The 13,116-nt window shown below is 36.6% G+C and overlaps 1 protein-coding gene across 1 annotated transcript in view; it reads left to right on the top strand.

Moving 5' to 3' along the window:
* DPYD (dihydropyrimidine dehydrogenase) overlaps window positions 1-13,116 on the top strand; it is a gene marked incomplete at both ends in the record, with an annotated part of 315,748 nt that overhangs the window by 64,942 nt on the left and 237,690 nt on the right. Inside the window, one exon of the mRNA XM_079535506.1 lies at window positions 11,519-11,606. Coding sequence (XP_079391632.1) covers window positions 11,519-11,606 — 88 coding nt within the window. The remainder of the gene's footprint in view (window positions 1-11,518; window positions 11,607-13,116) is intronic.

Here is a 13,116-nt window from a genome sequence, read left to right as displayed (position 1 = left end):
TATTGTTAGTTTTATGCATCTGAGGGTTTTTGATTTTTTTTCTCTTTGAAAGATAGCAGTCAAATTCATCTTCTCTCTCTGTAAATCTCCTGGTCTTCATAGGAGTTAGTCATGAAAATGAAGTTATTAAGAAAATGTTTTTTTTTTTTTTTATTTTCTCCATTCTTATCCAGAATGAAATACCTGTGATAATTGCTAAAATATACAGTCTTCTGATTATGAAGAAATATGCTTTGGCCAGATAAATGTTTAAAATATGTTGGGTCTATTTCCAAGAATATGCTACTGGTCATGATGCACATCCAGTACTTTTTAAGCCTGTAGTGAATTGGGTAATTAAAGAGTAACTGTGTCTTTCTGCTTTTCCAGGCTTGTGAAGGAAAAGCAAATTTTATTGATTGAATTACTATTGACTAAGTGTATTTACACTAATTTATCCTTTCCTTTTCTATTGCTTCCTGTTTCATAACCAAATATATATCAATGGCACAACCAATAAATAATTTAACAATATTGTTTTTGAATTTATATTGGTGTCCTTCATTGAACTATGTAACTGAGTTTGGAACCAGGTCGTTCATGTGCCTATCTTGACTGAAAAATTTCATGGTATTCACATTCTCATAGAAAATATAGTCCCAGAATATACCTGGAAGGTAGCTGAAATGGAATTCTAACAGAAAATACTGATGCTTGCAATCTAGAAGATGTTATCAAGGTGCCTTCCTGCAGGTGAGCAAACTGCTTTTGAAGTTGCTAGCAAGACATGTCCTGATTGACAAAGTAATCTGGTGAAGCTGCAGCCTCGCTCACCGTCTAAATTCTTACATTAACCCAAGATTTGAACACATTCTGATGCAATTGGGCTCTAGTAGAGGAAGAGGAGAACATTACGTTAGTTTGTTGACTTTCCTGAGCCAGGATGCCAGGGACTGAAACCATTGAGAATATTCACCTATTGGCTTCCTCCATAGTGAAAGCTGAGATCCAGGGAATCATAGAAGGTTTTTAGCCACACTAGAGCTCAGGACAAAATGGAGTGATGATTGTCTAGTGATGGAAAAAAAGTAAAAATGCGTGGTTGTGAGCCTCTGTTTCTTATTGCAAAAAAGGTTTAATAGGAGCTGCACGAGTCTGTACGTATCCACTTCTTTTGGCATTCCAATGTAGTACAGAAAGCAACCAGCAGCCCTTGCTGTTAAAGACGACAAACTGGTAAGAAGGTTAGGTTGGTGACTGTGTTGATAATACAGGCTGTATAACAGCATTCTTGAAAACCTGAGGCATGAAGATACTGGAAATTATCAGATCTGGTCACTGAAACTTTAATGCCTCTGCATTAGAAAACAGAAATGTTAAAACCACAGTATCTCAACTTAGGTTGTAGGAGCAGTTGTGAATTTGCTAATCATCAGTACCGTGTGTTTTTGTGTAGAGAGAGCAGGTAATAAGGAAAGGTGGAAAAAAAGCTGTGTTTTATACTGATTCCTCGGCTGTCTGTGTGAGGAATGTATTATTTGGACCTTTGAGGAGTACTTTTTACATAAATCAATTTTAATGTTTTTCTGTAATTGTTTTCAAATAACTGTGTAAAAGAATTGCCTAAAGGCAGACATCTTCTCATTTGTAGCAAAAGACACTACCAGAGGAGAATATTTAAATTCTTCCAGCAGATTTTTGAAAATGCAGTGCCTCTGCAAGATGGGAAAAGTACACTTTTTCAATTGCACTACATTTGCAGTCCTGGGATTGCTGTATTTGACATGATGATAACGATTTGAGAATTCACAAAGTGATTTAATGCCCCATACTCAAGAACAGGTGATATATCAAACCAATGCTGGATTAACAGATTGTTCTCATTAATGCATCCTAAATTTTTTCTAAGCTGTGCTTCTCTTAAATATTTGCCAAAATGATGCTGAACCATTCCAGAAAATGTCTTCATTCTCATGCCATTACCTTTGGCGTGAGAGGAAATGTGACCAATGCTTTCTTTATATAATCTTCTTAAGAGGGTGTGAAAATTCTTTCTACTCAGGTTGTAAAGGTTTTTCTCTCCCGGGGAGAGAAAATTCTTCCACCTTTTCCTTAAAGCAACAAATGTTTATACTACTCTTGCAAATGCAGATGAGCTGATTGTGATCTAGTTCACACCTACTCAAGCTTGACACTAGTAGGTCAGTGCCTATCCTATATTTAGCCACTAAATTGAGTTTTCTTTTCTGATATATTTCCCTCTAAAATCTGTGATAATTTTAGAAATCAAACAAGAGTGTTTTCAGGCAATTGTATCTGAAAATCTTGGTGTATAATAGCCACCTGTTTAGATCCTTTGGGTGCTGTTATTTTAACTACAATATTCTTATTTTCCCCTAATTTTGGATTGTATGGTTTAAAAAAAAAAGTATTTAATGTATACGGAAAATATTACTTGATACTTGTCACTCTTGTAGTACTAAAAAACTTGAAATATGTATACTCTTAAATTCTGTGAAGTTTAAACCTACCTCCGTGCAGAACCTCAACTGCAGATTGATAAGCAGGCATAAATTTGCCCTTTTAAAAGGCCATTATCTGACACTGGAAAAAATTCTAAAGATAGTCTAAACCTGTTAGGTCATCACAACTAGCCTTCTGTTCAGGTATCTTTACAGTAACTCTGGTTTACCCTGAGGGTTAAAGAATGGCCAGCTATCTTATAGGCCTGATCAAGTAGACTGCATGTAGGAGTTTCTCTACTCCTGACAAATCAGTCTGCGACAGGAGAGAAAGTGTGCAGTGTGATGGTTCTGTGAATCAGCCTTTCCATCAGGTTGTAAATCTGCTTGTTCTATCAGATTCATAGGAAGTCAACCTTCATATTACCACTGCTATCTCCATCAGTTCTCAGTTAAAACTAACAAACAAAAAAACCCCAAAAGCTTCATGTTTATTTTTTTTTTTGTGTAAGTGCCAACAGCCTGAAGAGTGACTGTTGACTGTCTTTATGTTGTAGTAATGTGAATACTGTAAAATATTCTACAGTGAAGGTGATTATAGCAAAATCTTGATGTAGCATGTGTGTGCCATTTGTTCGGTCTTAATGAGCCAGAGTATTTACTTATAGCAAACAAAACTATATACTGTGAAATGTTGCTTATCTTTAAACTCATGGTATTCTGAATGCAAGATTTGTTGCACCTTATAAATGGCTTCCTTTGCTCTGTGCTGACCTTTGTAGTTGCTCATGTGATTTCTGCCATGAAGGTTTAATCCACTAAGAGGACTCTTGATTTGAATCTTTATTTTTTGAAGAAATGTAAGGTAGAGAGGAGAAAAATATTTCTGTAACTGCAAAGCATGTGAGGAAATGCCACGTTTTTAAGATGTTTATATATTTTAAACAGGGATATGTTTTTTTTTTTTTTTTTTTTTTTTGCTATGGATAAAGAAAAATGACATGTTTGGGAAATGAGAATAAAAAATTGCATGATTACCCTGTGTCACTTAGTGAGGTGTCGCATGAGAAAGCTTTATCTGCAGGAGAGAATGAAAGACTGTGGTTGCACACATGCAATTTCTATCAAAAATATTAAGGTTTAGAATTTCTCCTCAATCCTAGCAGTTTCCACATTAGTGAATCCTCTCGGGGAATGGACATGAGGAGCAGTATGTCATTCTCAAATATATAGCTGTTTCAATTTTCAGGTGAGAATAAGGGTGAGGATGCTGGAGATGTTTCTGCTAGACTGGGCTCTGGGAATTCATTTCTGGAAGTCTTGTGCTAGGCTGGTTTAACAAATCCCTTAAGGGCTTAAATTATAGGCAAAGGAATGGTCTGAGTTCCACTGGGGACTGCAGTCATATTAAAATAAAGAACAGTTAAGCAGTCAGATAATGAATTAGAGTGCTCGCTGTCTTTCAGGAGTGAGTTTTTACTGAGGATTCTCTAGCAGTTTAAAAAATAATTAAAAAAAAAAAAAAAAGGAAAAGCTGTTTGACTGGGGATGATGAATACCTCCTACATGGGAAGAAGCTATCAGGTTCATGGTGGAAATATGGCTGAACATGTAATTTTTCTGAAGTTATGAATTGCAGTGCTAGCTAAAAATGCTTTATCTTTCTCCAAGCGTGGATACAAGGCAAATTGGAACTCTTATTTTGAATACAGAATTCAATGAGGTAATTCCCGCTCTTGTCTGCTTCAGACTGTGCTCAACATAGGATCAAATCTTCAGGTGACAGCATCTGCAAATCTCCTTGGTCTTTTACCCAATTTCCTCTTTCATGATTCCTACCATTTGCTAATAGCATCATGACTTTGGAAATGGTGGGAATTCACTGTACATAGAGCACTGAAGTGTGCCTTGGATGAAGCCAGAATCAGTCTCAACATGGTATCAGGTCTGCATTGGCAAGGCAACAAAAAAGAGCCAAGGATTATTTGGAGATCAGATCTTAAAAGTAATGATAATGTTAGCTTATCCTGTTTCTGCCTTTTCCAAGATGACTGCTTCACAAAATTTCTTTAAGTCTCTGCTTTAACTGTGCTGGAATTGTTGATGTGCCTAAATAGCAAGATGGATCAGCATTAGCACTGTTGGTCTAATTGTTCAGATCTCTGTGGCTGTAATGAATGTTTCTTCTGGCTTTGTAGTTTTGAACTGAGAACACTTTATTTAATTACCAATGCGTGCGTTATACTTCAGTTACTTTCAATGATTATTTATATATGTTCTTATTTTTTATTAAATGTTTGTATTAAAAGTTTTCAGTACAAACAAGTGTCAGATCTGAATTCCTGTTGTTAACAATGTGTTGTATGGTGCCACTGGTAAGATGGATGTAGGTGATGGAAGCGTTTTGTGAGAGAGTATTTGTAACGTAACTTGTGAACTGTATTTTTCCTGACATGAACCCAAAAGAGTTTCATTGACATTAAGACAAACAAAGTGTTTCATATTTTGAAAAGGTAACTTACACAGGATAAGAGTCATGCCACATAAAAATAATTTCTTCTCTCTTATAAAGACTAGAGGTAATCCTTGATATAAGTCAAAAAGTCAGCATCACTTCTGGGAGAATAGTCCAGGTGAAAGAAGATTATTGTGTACAGGGCAAGCTATAATAAAAACTGTCAGTTCTGTCAACCCATTCTGTCGAAGGTCTATAGAGGATTAAAAGGATATTGAACATCATGTAACAGCTGTCTTCTATGTGAAAGGGATCACTATTGTGGTGAATGGAAATGTACTGGTTTAAAACACTTCTAAGACTAGGGGTGGCTGAGCCACAAGTGCTCAGGATGGCAAATAAAGTGCTGCTTTCAGGGACTTGAAGGAACACATTTTAAGAAGTAACATTGAAATAGTAGTATCAAGAAATCAGAAGATGCAAAGTAGCTGGTGCAAGCGCTCTCTAACACCACTGTCAGAAACATCTGTTGTCAGATACTGGATCATATTTTTTTTTTATTAGCATCATCTGTTAAGATAAAGGTGTAGTGAACAGTAATTTAGAAGTTGTAGAACAGAAGTGAAGAAGTTTCAGATGAATGGAGACAAAAGAATATAAAAAAAAAACACAAGAAGACAGCCAGGATAATGAGAAGAGAAGGGTTCCTGCTGTCAAGAGAGATTCAGAAGTGGATGAGAAAATGCAGTCATCTGTGGAGACCAAGGAAGAAAGATGAGTCACTGATGAATTGAATGGTTTGGAATCTATGTCCATACGATTCACTGTCTTTTATGTATCTGAAAATAACCTTGTCTGTAAGTGCCATTATGCTGTACTTGGGTAGGAGGTTTTCTTTTCTCAAGGCTAACTCTCACCTAGCATTTTGTCCTTTCAATGGAGAGTACTTCCCTTATACCTCCTGCTGCTGCCAGCAGCAACATCTTACCTGTTTCTGATTGTGTGGACTGCCTGTTTTAAAATTTGCTGCTTCTGGTCATCTTAATGTGCGGACAGAAGTCTTTTTCTGTGAGTCTGCAGAAATCTCATAGAATCCACAGGTTGCCAAAGAGACGATGTGGGAAACTTTCCTTCTCTTTCTTTAGATATGAACTTTTAATACCAATTTATGTAATATTGAACATTTTGAAGTCCTATGCCATGGCAGACACGGTGTGCTGGGTATTTCTAAATATGCTATTCTATTTATGAAAAAAAAAAAAATATTATTGAAATGCAAGTGTCAGAAGCCATAGGCAAGTGAAGACAAGCTGCTTTTTCTACTATTTTCTTGCAATCCCTCTTTCTCGCAGTCTGTAAGTCTCCTTCCAAGTTCTGTACCTGCTTATATATATTTCCTTCTAATACGTTGTTTTCCTTACGAGTTCTTTCTTGCTTGGTCTTTGCCAGTAATCGCTTCAAACCATGGGTGTGGCATTTTACTGCCTGTCTGCATCAGTCCTTTAAGGCTCACTGTCTTTCTGGGATGCCAGTAGTACATAGCCAGAACCAAAATACTTTTTTTACGGTCTATTTTAACTGCTTTTCTGTACAGTTTCTAATGCTCCTTACATTTAGAGGCATTATGCAAAATTTTGTACTTGCAGTTGACTCTGGAATCATTTTGTCTTCATTGTCAAAAGTGCACGTACACAGCGGAGTTCTCAGTGTTACATGTTAGCCTCTTTTTCTGCTTCTTGATTTTGAATGAACACAATTCCTCTAAGTCTCATTTGTTTTGGAACTCATCAAACTTTGCTATCAATTTTTATTATGTTTCAGTATTTACACCTCACAACAAAATCTCCCTGCTGCTTTATAATCTTTCTGCTCTTCTGTGCCCTGTGAAATGCAAAGTAAGACAAAAGTAGGCTCTTACCAGCCTCTCATCGTTGCAGTAGAAAAAACTGATGGATCTTTATCCCAGCATCTCTCTTAAATTAATATATGTCCAAATCTCTGAATGTGAACTGCTCTCAGATTTGTCGAGTGGAGTCAACTCCTCTGCCATTTCTCTTAGAATGGCTGACCAAAAGATGTATATACTAAATATCTCTGTAAGTGTCTTGACTATCAGGGCTATCTCCTTGACTAGCAGTTAAAGTTTTAGAAAATTTTCCAAATAGAGCTAGAAGATCTTTTTCAAAATTGGTGTTTGTCCTGTTGGAACTCACATAATTGGATTACGATTTGATATGCTTCTAAGTGTCTGCCAACAGTAACCATGATATATGCTATTTAGTTGGATTTTTTTTGGTGACATATGAAAGTTTGATAGGTTATCAGCAATTATCTGTTAGATATTACTCCAGAATATTTGTTTCCACCCTGGCCTTTCAGCAAACATGACTGTACTTCAGATAGTATGTATTATTGCCAATTAGTTAGGTAACTATTCCCTGCAGTTTCAGGTAATGAAATAACTAAATTGCCCATCTTTGTTTAGAAGTGAAGACATGTTATAGTCTGATCAGATATTCTGGATGTAAAATAAAATACTTAAAAAATGTTTCCACAAGCAGACAAATGAAAGTAAACTGAAAATTGGCTTTGGCTATGGTTCCTTTTTTTTTTCCCCTCTGTAAACAAAAATATAGAACTATTTTCTGATGTCCCAGAGGAAAGAATTTACAGAATTTACAGAAGGTACAGGAATTAGTTACTACTTTATTTTTTTCTTCCTCATTTGTGTTCTCTTCATTTTTTTTTTTTTTAAATACGAGACAGATTTCATGGTTCTCTTGCATCTTTTTGCTTCCTCAAAGAGTAGTATTTGTTCCAGAAATCTGCAGTCTATTCCATTTTTTTTTTTTTATTGCTTTGAAACAAAAATCACTACTTCTGAAGTGCTTTTTTTTCCTTTTATTGCTTTTAGACATTTGAAATCTACTGTTCTCAGTGTTGCTTTTGTTGCTGTTGTGGGTTATTTTGTTTGTCTTACGCTATATTAGAGGTGGATTGAATGAGATTTGTGTGTGAGGACACAATTTCTGGTGCCAATTTTTCACTGACAAAATTGTTAGGTACAAATCTGATAGCTGATAATGTTGGGCTACTACGTAAATATCTTTCATATAAGGAATTTTGTTCCTGATAGAGATTTACAAGTGTTCTCACCTTAAATATTAAATAACCTTTGTGTTGCAACATTTTTGAAAGCAAGAAGTCCAAGATGTTAAGTTCACTGGGGATACGTATGTGTAATTTAACACTTTTCAATAAGAGATGTAAATTTTGAGTTTAGATCTGTGGAAACAAAGTTCTGTCATGATATAATCATGGGCAAGCCTGTATGGCTTTGCCAAATAATGATATTTGCATAAATATAAGAATATACAACATTTGCATAGCACTTTTAGGAGTTTTATATCTAACTTAATTTATCATTTTTCAATAAGAATGAGTTGAACCAACAGGTAAATGCTTCCAAAATGAAGAATATTAACTTTCTTCGAGTTTCTCAAGTTGGGGTTTATAGTGGTACAAAGAGTGTGTTGCCTTTTGCATGGAAATAAATGAAATGTGGCAGAATCAGAGAATGGCTTGGGTTGTAAGGGACCTTAAAGATTTATCCCATTCCAGCCCCTCTGCATGGCAGAGTTGCCACCTGCCAGGGGTTGCCTGGGGCCCCATCCAGCCTGGCCTTGCACTCCTCCAGGAATGAGGCATTCACAGCTTCTCTGGGCAGCCTGTGCCAGAGGCTCCCCACCCTCTGAGTAAACAATTTCCTGATAATATTTAAACTAAGCTTCATCTCTTTTAGTTTAAAGCCATTCCAACTTTATTCCATAGGGATGCTTATTATATGCTCTTTTCCCAGACTCTATTCATACCTGGGATTGCCCTGATATGGCCTTTTTGAACCTCATTAGTTCCCATTGGCCCTCTTTTCAAGTTTGTGCAGGTCTCTTTGGATGGTATGCTGCCTTATTGTGTCAACTGCATCACTCAGCTTGGTGTCATTGACAAACTTGCTGAGAGTGCACTTGATCCCACTGTCTGTCTGGTTGATAGAGATACTGGAGAGCGGGGGTCCCAGATCTGACCTTTAGGGGACATGCCTTGTGACTAGTCTCCAGACAGGCCGTAGGCCACAGCGCCTTGTCTATGACCATCCAACCAACTCTTTATCCACTGAATAATCCACCCTTCAAATACATATCTCTCCAATTTAGAGATAAGGATATGTTGCAGGACAACGTCAAAGACCTTGCAGAAGTCTGGAGGGGAACGCAGTATCTTTTAAGACTCAGTATAGCTCATATGTATCTGAAAGAGATTCTGTTCTATGAAGGTGAGGTAATTGACAATAGAGTGTTCTCTGATAATCGACAGCTACTTTTTCTTTTTATACTAACGAATGCTGACATGACTATTCTCAGAGACTAGCGTAGATTTTGCTTTGTCCAATGCCCTGCAAGTTTATGCAGTCTAGAATAGTATGACCACTTAAAAAAAGTAACTTTGGTAAGCATGTAGCTCTTCACTTACATTTGGTGGAAATTAGGTGATTTAGAAAAAAAGAATTTATATATTCTTAATGTTATTTTCAGCTAACAACATACCTGTAGAATAACCTTTTAAACTGAAAGGGAGATTTCATAGAATGGGAAGGCAGTTAAAGAAAAGAAATGTAATACTTAATGTTTCTTTATATGGGAATGTGCATGTTGAATTGAAGCTCATTATAATTGTTGCCACATTCTCTTCAGCGTGGTATTTTGTCTGTGATATTTTTTTTTTTTTTTTTTTTGAAAGGATCAATCACTTGCAGCAATTTATGTAATAACTTTCTGGTGAATGATTCTGCAGTTGTATTTATGCGTTTTGCCTGGCTCACTAGACTGCAGTACCTTTGCTCCTTGGTACAGCAAATCCACTCTGTAATATCTATTATGATATGGTCAAAGCATAATTTATTGTCAAATAGAAAAATAGGTCAACATGAATGTCACTTGATGATCAACCCCCCAAGTTTAATAAAACACCTCACCAGCATGCATTTTGCACAGTGCTTGATGTTTTATTAGGACTACAGTACCTTACAGTACCTAGCTATAGCAGGAGTGTAATTACAGAGCTGTCAGGGTGATAAGTGGGATTAATGGCAGCCTGGTGCACTTTAGTCTGCAGAGTGCTCAGAGAATGGGAAGATGGTATTATTATAAGAGAAAGTCTGGACTGGCATATTCATGGCCCTCTCCCCTCCTCCCCAGAAGCTAGCATTCAAGTTGGAGTTGCCTCCCCCGCTCTCTATTAAGTAGCTGACATTTTCAACAGCTGTTATTTGTGAACCAGCTCAAAATTCAAAAAAGATGCAATTCGACAAAGATGCTTAATAGCCACAACTGGTAACCGCTGTACTGCTTATCCTGCTGTGTGCCATTCTAGTCAGTTTTGACATGAGATTTTTCTATATATAGCCTGTAGAAATGTATTTTATATTAAATGCAGTTCTTTTGATCTTGGGTACAGGGCTGTTACATTTTTAAAGGAAACCACGTTCAGGAAAGCAAAGAGCCAAAAGTCATAATGAAATCTTTGCCTAATCTTTGCTTTTTTTTTTTTTTTTTTTTTTTTTTTTTTTTTTTTTTTTAAGTGTGATTAAAAATTTTTAATTTTTTCCCCTTCTTATTTCCTTACTGCCTACATAGACAAAATGATTATCCAAGCCCTTATCAAGTCAGATATTTTTTCTACGTAACTCCTGTTCTCCTGGCTTCTAGTCCTAGTGCTTTTCTGTATTTTCATCTCTTTGGAATGCTAAGAGCATCCTGGCTCAATCTCTGGGCACACAAACAGTTTGAGGTTCTCTCTGGTCTGTCTTTTCTGGGTAAGGCATTTATAACACATGCTTGTTGAGCAGAGCAGCAGTGCATGTAACAGCCACAGCTAAATCTGCTGGTACTTGTCTGCTAGAGCCCTCTGACATCCTGGCTAGTTGAACTAGTAACCGCCATGCTGTTGAACCTGAAGTCTGGCTTTACCACATTTCCCAGCCTTTGCCATCCGTCAGACTTATTTGCCATTAAGTGTTTCCTTTGGGACCCTTTTTGCATGAGTAGATCTGTGAGGAAAATCAGAGAGTACTACCAGAATTGCCTTCAAGTTCAGCCACAGTATTGCTAGTGCCATGGTGTCTGCAGTGCCCATCTAGATGATAATGAATAGCAAGATGAAAGGCTTATTAATCTTTTACTTAACAGACTTTGCCTTTTCGCTTATTCCACCCTTAATTGAAAAAAAAAAAGAGCATGCCAACAAACAAAAGCAAAAGCAATGTATGTGATTGACAAAGTTAGTCCAGTTTTTCACTGTAGGTATTTCAATCTCGTTTGTTCTTTTTAATTTACTTTTCATTTCTTTGTGTGTATTGTCTGCAGGATTCTTGCGGTTAATGTATGTGCAAATTAATTCAAGAATAACAAGGTAACACTTTGAGTTTTTAAACAGAAATGTTATGAATATGCTCTGTATTATTCATTTGCAGCTTATCTTCTACCACGCTCACTTGAAAACCTTATGCTGTTGGCAGCATTGGTATTCCATATCTCTGTGACACATTTTCTTTTTCTTCCTGCAGATGCTTGAAGTGTGCAGATGCCCCCTGTCAGAAGAGTTGCCCAACTAATCTGGACATCAAGTCATTCATCACAAGCATTGCAAACAAGGTAAAATCACACTGGCAGTGGTACATAGAAGCAGAGAGCAGCAGTTGCTTGCAGATCGGCTAGTGCTATTGTACTACAAGGTTTATCTTTGTAAAGTTTTAGAAATGAAATAAAGTGTTTAAAAACAGATGCTTTAAAATTCAAGTCATATAATTTTTAATTACTTTTACGGCAGTTCTGTATTAATAGAGATACCATATACTGAAAATCCGTTTCTTTGTGTCAATTTTGCTGTGAAGGTTTTTGCTTTCAATGGTTTTCAAATGTACTTGTATTCAAAAAACTGAGTATTACAGTGTAAGAATTTAACTTCGATCTTAGCTGAGCTGTTACAGGTACAAACTTTTCTTTCATTAAAGATGTTATTGTTGTTGAACGTGTTATTAAAATTTAAGTTGGCTTTGGGCAGAAATATGACATGAAGGTGGCTGTCTCAAGCAATGTTTTCTCATTTTACTTGAAGAATTTCTGCTTAATGCAAATGTGGTCTGTCACGTAGACTAGCAGGAAAATATTACAGGAATAAATTGAACTTCTTCTTTGGAGGTATAGTGCCACCGCCTTTTACTATAATCGTAACAAAATCCTAAAAAATATATATTATATTCGTGTTTTACAAATGACTTTAACTACATGAGCTAGGAATAAACAAAGATGCCTACAAAATTGATATAAAATATTCATGGGCAGTCTGGGACAGCCTAAAGAGGACTGGATAGTGATGCATCTTACTCTTTGAAACCTTCTTCCATCTGTGAAATCATTATCTGCAGTGTGATTTATCTATCAGAAATTTTATTTATCTAAACTCACAATGTTCTGGAGGTGGTATGAAGATTGTGTGGCCCCGCATTGTGTTGTGCCTGGCTGTTGGGTGCTGTTGGAAGTGGCTGTACAGGTGGAGCTGGACAGAAGTGAATGGCAGCAGTGTGGCCATGCATGAGTTGACAGCTGCTTTGTTGGCACTACCTTCATAAGAAATGTTAGGATAAGAGATCTAGGATACATGCATAAATTATAATGTAGAATTGATGTGATTTACAGTAATTGGCATTGTGATCAGCATCTGCAAATAGACTGTTTCCTTATCGTGTCTATACTTTGTCAGCATGGCGTTGGTTTCCATGAATGCCAGCATCTGTTTGCATCCGTAGTATAACATGTGCCATATTGGTTGTTATTATATCCTCCAGGCATTGTGAAGCAGATGAACTGAACAGGGAAGGTACAAGGCAGTAAAAGCTCTAGTCTTGTAATTGTGCAGTAGTTTCCTTAGGAAGTGTAAAGCAAATTTTATGAAAGTGTTTTACCAGAGTTGTACTTGATCAAGGATTTGTTATGCTACTGTCTAAAAGGTAGTAGCTATGGTAGGATGATGTGTTGTTGAAGATAAAATAGGGGCCTGATAATTGAAATAAGAAAGCTGGGAGTAAAAAGTCAGGGAAGGCAAACTGAATATTACAGCAGGAGATATAAGAACTGGCACCAGCATCATCCTGGAATGAGATTT

This window comes from Tetrao urogallus (genome assembly GCF_951394365.1).
Source record: "Tetrao urogallus genome assembly, chromosome: 5".
NCBI lineage: Eukaryota > Metazoa > Chordata > Aves > Galliformes > Phasianidae > Tetrao > Tetrao urogallus.
This window is presented reverse-complemented; position numbering and strand designations above follow the sequence as displayed.